Source organism: Solanum pennellii, chromosome 8 (assembly GCF_001406875.1).
Source record: "Solanum pennellii chromosome 8, SPENNV200".
NCBI lineage: Eukaryota > Viridiplantae > Streptophyta > Magnoliopsida > Solanales > Solanaceae > Solanum > Solanum pennellii.
The window spans coordinates 8,602,841-8,611,205 of NC_028644.1; the positions used below are offsets into that span (position 1 = coordinate 8,602,841).

An 8,365-nucleotide genomic window follows, 5' to 3' on the forward strand; every position below is an offset into this window, starting at 1 on the left:
TCGACTTTTTATTAAAAATTTTCTGCTTCTACCCGAATTTGAAACCACTTGCTACATTATGTTGACAGATGTATCTAAATTTAATTAATCAAGTAAAGAAACATCTTTAAGGTTGATGACAAAATTACTAAATTATGTCAAGTTCAGCGATGCTCTCAATATTTCTCTCAAAGTAACAACTAAAATGATAGGCAGAAATTTGCAAAATTTTGGAACGGAAAAGGGCCTAAAATACCCTTAAAGTATTGAAAATGGTACAAAATTACCCTTCATCCACCTATTGGCTCCAAAATGCCCTTTCCATCCACCTATTGGCTCCAAAATACCCTTGTCATCCACCTTTGAGTTCAAAATTGACCACTTATTTAATAATTTTAAATTTAAACTATTTAAATATTTTTTAAAATACTTGATGCTCAATTATTGGTTATAATTTAATTTATTTGTATCTTTTATAAACCAACTCACTACCCACTCATTACTAACTAAACCCCACCCAATTAATAATCCAACTATTACATCAAAATCGTCATAAACACTACTAAAACACGATGAAATTATAGATTTCTGAAAATGACATCCAAAATTATTCAAGTCCGAATCAAAGCCCCAATTAAATTTATGTTGAGCCGCTTATTTAGGAGCACACTTTCAATAGGATTCTCTTTCAAGATTGAATTAGAAATTTATGATTAAATGTAAAGAATTAATATATCCCGAATTAATTCATGCACTTTTTTAAAATATACTTTTATAAATATTTATGGTTTGTTTTAAAACCTTTAATATATTATTTTGAAAAAAAGGTTACCTATGAAGCAACATCACATAATTGAGACGTAAGAATAATTAAGATGAACATAGTCAGACTTTTAAATTTGTCGGTAATTTTTATTGAGACACTTGAATGTATGATAATTTACTTCTATAGATATTTTCGTCTCAAATTTTTAAAAACACTCAATTGGCAGTAGCTTTTTTGTTGTTGCATTAATAATGTGACGGGTTTATTAATTTGGTTGGTTTAATTAGTAATGAGTGGATAGTGGATTGATTTATAAATTATACTAATAAGTTAAATTTTAACAATAGTTGAGCGCCACATATTTAAAAAATATTTAAATAGTTTAAATATAAAACCGTTAAATAAGTGGTCAATTTTGAACCAAAAGGTGGATGACAAGGGTATTTTGGACCCAATAGGTGGGTGGAAAGGGTATTTTGGAGCCAAAAGGTGGATGAAGGGTAATTTTGTACCATTTTCAATACTTTGAGGGTATTTTAGACCCTTTTCCGATTTTGGAATGTTCCATTTTCACTAAAGAAACTTGTCCTTGAAAAGTATTTCAACCACGATAACAACCATCCATTAAAGAAGCTGCAGCTAGTTATAAAGTTTAAAATAATATCACATGTGACTAAAGACCATACAAATCATGGAACCCTTTGATCTACAAAAACCAACGGAACAATAAGGAAAATACTTCGAGTTTCTGGGACAACACGACCTGTTTAAATGTGATCTAACATGCCCGTGGTGCCATGTTAGTCCCTAAGGCGCATCAGGCCTTGCCTTTTCCCGCTTGGAGAGACTGAATCTTTTGTTGCAGCTTCATAATCTGAAAAATGACAAGTATATCAACAATGAAATGAATCAGGTTAACACATCCACATCATAGAAATATTACTAGTCGACTGAACCACACAAGGCAATAAATGATTCTAGCACGAAGAAAAGATAAAACAAAAAACTGATTTTTCCAACATTTGTATCAATCTTCAGCGCCCTGAGGGACTAGAGTTGGTATCTTAGTAACATAGCGACTCATTAAATGACTTGATATAAGTTGGAAAACAGTTATACAGTTCAGCTACCTAAGGGACTAGAGTTGGTATCTTAGTAACAAGGCGACTCATTCGATGACCAGGAGATAATCAGGAAAATAACAAGAGGCCAAGAACTGAAAAAAATTGATAGCAAGTAAATGGATCTCATTGGTGAGTCCAGACAAGTATTAACAGATCTTTAATTGCTGCATACCAACACTTAATAGAAACAAAAAGGGGGGGGGAAGGAAAATATGGTGGAATGCATTAAATGGCCTCTTGAAAGAAAAACGAAAAAGAAAGCCAAATAGACTGAAACCACCTGAATCTGTCCTAACATACAGTGTCAACCACCTATCATTCCCCGTGGGAAATGCAGAAACGCCGAAAGGAGAATGATAGAAGAGTTTGACAAATTTGGTGAACTGAAAATCTAAAAAATGTTACTTGAATATATGCTCTCCAAGGAAGAAAAAAAGAAGAAGCTGTACCCAATGATGTCAGTTCTAATCACTTTTTCTTCATTTTCCTGCTAAAACTGAGGTATTTTGAGAAATCACCATCTTTATTAATAGAGCCTGTTTGAATTGGCCTATTTTAAGTGTTTTTAAGCCAAAAAAGCTTGTAACTACTTTTCGAATGTTTGTATATATCAAAAAAATGCTTATAAGCACTTGTTTTTAAGCAAAAAAGACAAAAAACAAGCCAAAAATCATAAGTTACAAGTCCTAGCTTATGGGTTTTGGCTTATAAGTCAAAAGCAATAAACCCTAGTTACCCACGTTAAGATCTAACTGCCAACCAAACAGGATGACGAGCATTATAAACCTAATTTATACTAGAACTAGAGAGCTGCTAGGCCAATTCTAACTGCAAGCCACAAGCAGCACCCCTTCCCCTAGGGCTGTTCATGATTATGTTTAAAAAACTAAACTGAACCGTAATCCGAACCAAACCAATTAAAAGACTAATATTTGGTTTGGTCTGGTCTGGTTTTTAATTTTGAAAACCGATACTAGTTGGTTTGGTTTTGGTTTTACCAAAAACAAACCTCAAAATAACCAAGCCGAACCGAAAAATTAGATATATAAATTTTATAATTATGAATATATTACTCATAAATAAAATATAAATAGTTAGTTAAATTTTCATTAACTCAAGCCTCTAAGTTTACCATTTCAAGCCCAATTAGCCCAACTATTACAACCCTAAACTCAAGTTCATCAAAATTCATTACTTTAGTTCTTACCTACCCGATCTCACATTAGATAGTAACACTTTAGTAACTCTAGTATTGCTCTTAATTGACTAAATTTTTTCGTGCACTAATAACTCTAGTATTGCTTAATTGAACCCACAACAGCTTTCATGTGGATTGTTCATGTACTAGGTGTCTGTGTGTATCGAGATATGTATGTCCTCAAAAAATTAATTACTTTCAAATCAAAAAAATTGAACCAAACAGAACCAAACTGTGATTATTTTTTCATTTGGTTTGATTTGGTTTGGTTTTAGAAATTTAAAAACCAACAACATTGGTTTGATTTTGGTTTTAACCAATAACTGATCCAAACCAAACCATGAACACCCTACCTAGGGCTACGTATAGATTGATTTGGTTTGGTTTGATGATTATCGGTTTGACTTTAAGGTTGTCCATTTGTAGAGATGTTAAACCGTTCTAGAACCATTATGATGTTGGTTTATCGGTTATTGGTTTATCGATTACTAATCGTTGTCGATTAGGTTAGCGATTTAACCGTTAAGACAGGACATCCAAAAAATCATTGAAATCACTTAAAATAAGGTGACAAACCAAATGAACCATGGACATGAGTTCACAAATTGCATCTTGCTCAAAAACAAACATTTTTAAATTGTAGAATAACCAAAAGTTTGAGATATTCAGACATAAAAGTAGGAAAGTAAACTGTAAGTCAAGTACTTTATATACAAAATGATATAAATACAATTATTTATTTTACTATCGTGTTATTGGTTAACTCAAGAAAAAACAAAAAACCATTTAGAACCGAAAACCCGATAACAAAAAAAATCAAAATAATTATCAAAAATGCTAAAGGAATAACCCATTATTGATAAATCAATAAATGGCACCTATGTACTTGCATGTATCAATCATCTTAGCTTCCGGCACTTTGTTACACAAACATAAACTTCTTCCCTTTTAGATTGATGTATTTCCAATTCCATTGCAATAACATTGCTTTTACAAATGAAATGATTTAAGACTGATCAAATGCAATTCAATTCAACTAGTTACACCTCTATATTCCCTGTTTGTATTAATGATTAGTATTATACACACTTACAAACAATATTAATATGATCAAACAATACATAATATGAACAATCCTTAGACAGTATATGATGCACATGATAGTTGGTAGTTACTTGATAAATGACTCAACCACTTATGTATGAACTAGTAGAATGTGGACAATAGCAAAAAAAAATCATTTTTTGAGAAAGGTAATGTGTATTACTTAGCATGGAGGATATGCTTGAGACCTCCGAAAATTGGACAACTATGTTTTATCATCGAAGTTTACCAACTTTTTGCATGATGACCCTTATATTCATGTTCGTTCTGGTTATAAATCAGGCCCGTGACATCCTAAGTTGCTTAGAGTCGGGTGTAGGTGTTCGATACGGGAGCGGATCTAGAGGTTGGATCCACTATGACCTAACTTTTAAGATTTGGGGACATGGATCCATGTGTGGATTGTGGATACAGGTGCAGGGATTCGACTAATAATATAGTTATAAAACCTAAATTATGAGATATTAGGTGGATAACTCGAGGAGAATCTTGAAAGGAGACAAAAGGAAAAAGAGTAGCAATAGAAATTTATATATACAATGTATTCCATTTTCTTCAATTCCACCTAAGGTTTTGTTTTGGTTACGAAAATCATTGAATCTGCCCAAAATTTCTCCCTTGAAATTGGTCAAAGTATCCAAAACCGGTCAGATCAGGTACGGATCTCACACCCACAACCACGTCCTGTCAACACGGATACGGCACCAAAAGTGAAGAGTCCGGACAATGTAGGTGACATCTACTGTTTTCTTACGTATTTGTTATTAAGCAAGGGTAGCGAACACCTTGATTATCTTGTTTCCAGACAAATAATCAACAACTCTGCCACAAATCTCAGTAGATGAGAAAAACTCATAGTATTTTGTATTTCTGCTACAATTTGAACTTGGACGTGTTCTTCACCTATTTAATCGAATTTTACGCCACACATGGGTATCATTCTGTTGATTTTGATAGTTAGGTGTCATTCTACTGTTGCAACCCCTAAGCATATAATCTATTACTACTAAAATAGAGAACACAAGACTAAAAAACATTCAACCATTGGTGACTTCATACTAGTATATTGCTACTCCCTAATAAAAGAAGTACAATTTCCAACACCAGCCCCATACCCTCCTCCTCGACGTGGGCCAATAGTATGTTGAAAACCTGAAAACTGTAGTACTCATGAACTGTCATGATTAGTTTAGGCGCTAAACGGACTAATTGATCACTATTAACATTCACAAGTTTGTGGTCGTACTAGTGTATTACTACTCCCTATTAAAATAAGTCCAAATTCCACCACCATCCCCATACTCTCCTCGATGCAGTCCAATAGTATGTTGAATATCTGCAGACTTAAGTACTCATGACTGTCATGATTCGTTAAGGCCCCAAAAAGACATATTAATAACAATTAACATTAACGAGTTGATTATTACAGAACAACTAATGAACAACAGGAATTGGTTTGAGCTTGGGACTTCCATGTTGGAGGTCTCAAGTTCGAAACCCCTTGCAAGCGAAAGCAACGGGTTTGCCTTCTGGGTCGAGCTCGTCGCACCAGGCTTGCCTAGTGTGGGTTACCTCTCCTATGTGGTTTGCGAGCTATTGCATAGGAATGGGGGTTTTACTCTGTGCGCACCCAAAGGGTAGTGACTGCGGGTTTCCCTTATCATAAAAAAAATATTTCAGACACTATACAAGAAATGACAGGTACTATTTGCTTAGTTTAATTGGACACTGAAGCAGAAAGTAAAGAAAGAATCTTTTATCAGATCTCAAAGACAGCATGAGGTTTTCAGGACGGAGCTACAAGTGTATTTATGGGTTCGGCAAACTCAATCACGTTGGCTATAGAAATTTGATAATGATGAAATAGTAGAGGCCAAGGACTGAAGAAACATTGATATCAAGTAAATGGAGTTCATTGGTGGGCCAGACATGTATTAACAGGTCTTAAATTGCTACATACCAACAGTTAAAATAAACAAGGGTGAAGGAAGATAGTCAAGATACGGTGGGAAGATTCAATGGCTGCTTGCAAGAAAAACTAAAAAGAAAGCCAAATAGACTGAGACCACCTGAATATGTCCTAACATACAGTGTCAACCACCTATTTTTCCCCGTTGATCTTGGGGAAAGGAGAATGATAGAAGAGCTTGATAAGTTGAATGAACTGAAAATCTAAAAAAATTACGTTATTTGAATATATGCTCTCCAAGGAAAAAAAAATCCCTGTACACAAATGTCATTTCTAATCACGTTTCTTCATTTTCCTGCTAAATCTAAGGTACTTTTAGAGAACACTACTTTGACTAGTTACCCACATAAAGGTCCAACTGCCAAAAACCTAACAGATGTGCTCATACAACGAATAACATCTATCACGATAAATTTCATCATCACCACAGTTTCGTTATATTTGTTGAAACGTCAAATTAAAGGATATTACTCTCGGAACAATGTGAAATATAAGAAAATACACAAGTTGAGAAGTAAACCAACCGTTTCCTTTTTGCTGTTCTGCTTGTCTTCCAAGTCTTGAACAGTACTATCTAATCGCTTTCTGTTGAATGACAAGAGAGCATATGTTAGATGATAAAAGAACGGTAACACGAACTACTGAAGCACAAAAGAAAAATCAGATGTTTTATAAATTACCGACTACCAGCTTCTGCTTAAATCTAAATTAAATTCACTAAATACACATAGCAAATTACTGATAACATTGTACAGTTTTGAAGACAAATACAATTATGTGCATAAAGTCAAGATGAATTGTACTCTTTTGGTTTACTTTTGGTGTAAAGAAGCTATGCTGAGGAGCCTGAAACACTAGTTGATATGAAAGGATCCAAGTGAAGCAGTAGCCCTAAGTTTGGTTGGAATTTGTAATTACTGATAGCAGTGTTATGGTGCAACTATAAATTTATATACATGTTACCAATTACAACTATGTACACCAGCAAATTCACAATCTACATAATCAGTCCTGGAAAACCAAACAAAATACAGCCATGTTCAGCTCATGCCTTTTTATCAGAAAAGTGAGTTTACAAGTCTGTTTATTCTCTGCTTTCTGAAATATGTACACTAAACTCTCGTGTGTGCCCTGGTACAAGTCTTGGACACAATTGCTTGTGAATGTGGGGTTTGTCAAAGCACTAAAATCTAGGACATGGACACATAAAATAGATTTATGCTGTATAGCCATTAACGTCTTTCCTTAAGCAAGAAATATATCGATTTTCCACCTTTATAAAGGGAAGTCCTATTTTTGAAGTCAAACATTAGGCAAAGTGAGGATTATATCAATCATCATAAGGCCTACGTAGGAGAATATCAGTTGATTTGTTTCCCTAAACATGATAATGAATCGGGGGATACTGCATACATGATGAAAGCAAATAGTTTTTTTTCTTTTGCTTATGATAAAAGAAAATAGTAAACAAGTAATTGCTCAAGAAAAGTGCCCAAAGTTTGTTTCACTCTTCTTTCTGCGGGGCACCCATTACTATACAAGTAACACCAAAAGAGCTAATCTACAAGCTTCAAAAACCACCAGCAAAGCATGGACAAGATATTCTTAGACTGATTTGGTATAAGATCAAAAAAGACGTGGATATGTGTCACGTGTCTCCTTATCTGGAGATACAACAAATAAGACACCAGATTTCCATCTTTTTCTTTGCTCATTAAATAGGTTTCAGAAAATTGATTTTCTAAAGTAATAAGAGATTCTAAGTTGTGATAAATGGAACTTTCAACAATAAAAATATCTGAGTGAAATTCTAGCAGGAACAAAGAGCTGCTGGCTACTGGGACTGTATAGTGAACAAAATAAGTACATAAAGTAGAATCCTCACTTTTTGTTTGTTTTACCTTAAGGCAACACAAACTTAACTGGAAGTCTGTAGCTATTTTCATCAATTAAATATACCATCTATTAATAGATACCCAGGATTCCTATAGCCAACCAGCCCAACCCAACTGATTTGGGATTGAGCACCCTTGATTGATTTATTAGACCATCTAACTTGTGTACTGCTAACAACAACTACCAATACGAAATATAAGTAGTCATTGCAGCAGCAATTTTTTTATTGTTTTCTTCTTCCTCTCCAGGAACTTTCACCCTTATCACTCCTTCCCCCCCCTCAGTAAGGTTAATAAATTACAAATATTTGGGTTGCCGGGGGGGGGGGG

At 34.1% G+C, this 8,365-nt stretch overlaps 1 protein-coding gene across 1 annotated transcript in view; it reads right to left on the bottom strand.

Annotated features, from left to right (window-relative positions):
* Window positions 1-1,312: 1,312 nt before the first annotated feature.
* Window positions 1,313-8,365, bottom strand: part of LOC107027067 (prefoldin subunit 6) — an 8,952-nt gene continuing 1,899 nt past the window's right edge. The window contains exons 4-5 of the mRNA XM_015228233.2: window positions 6,665-6,725; window positions 1,313-1,619 (exon numbers count right to left, since the gene is read on the bottom strand). Of these exons, the coding sequence (XP_015083719.1) occupies window positions 1,563-1,619; window positions 6,665-6,725 (118 nt within the window). The 3' untranslated portion in view covers window positions 1,313-1,562. The remainder of the gene's footprint in view (window positions 1,620-6,664; window positions 6,726-8,365) is intronic.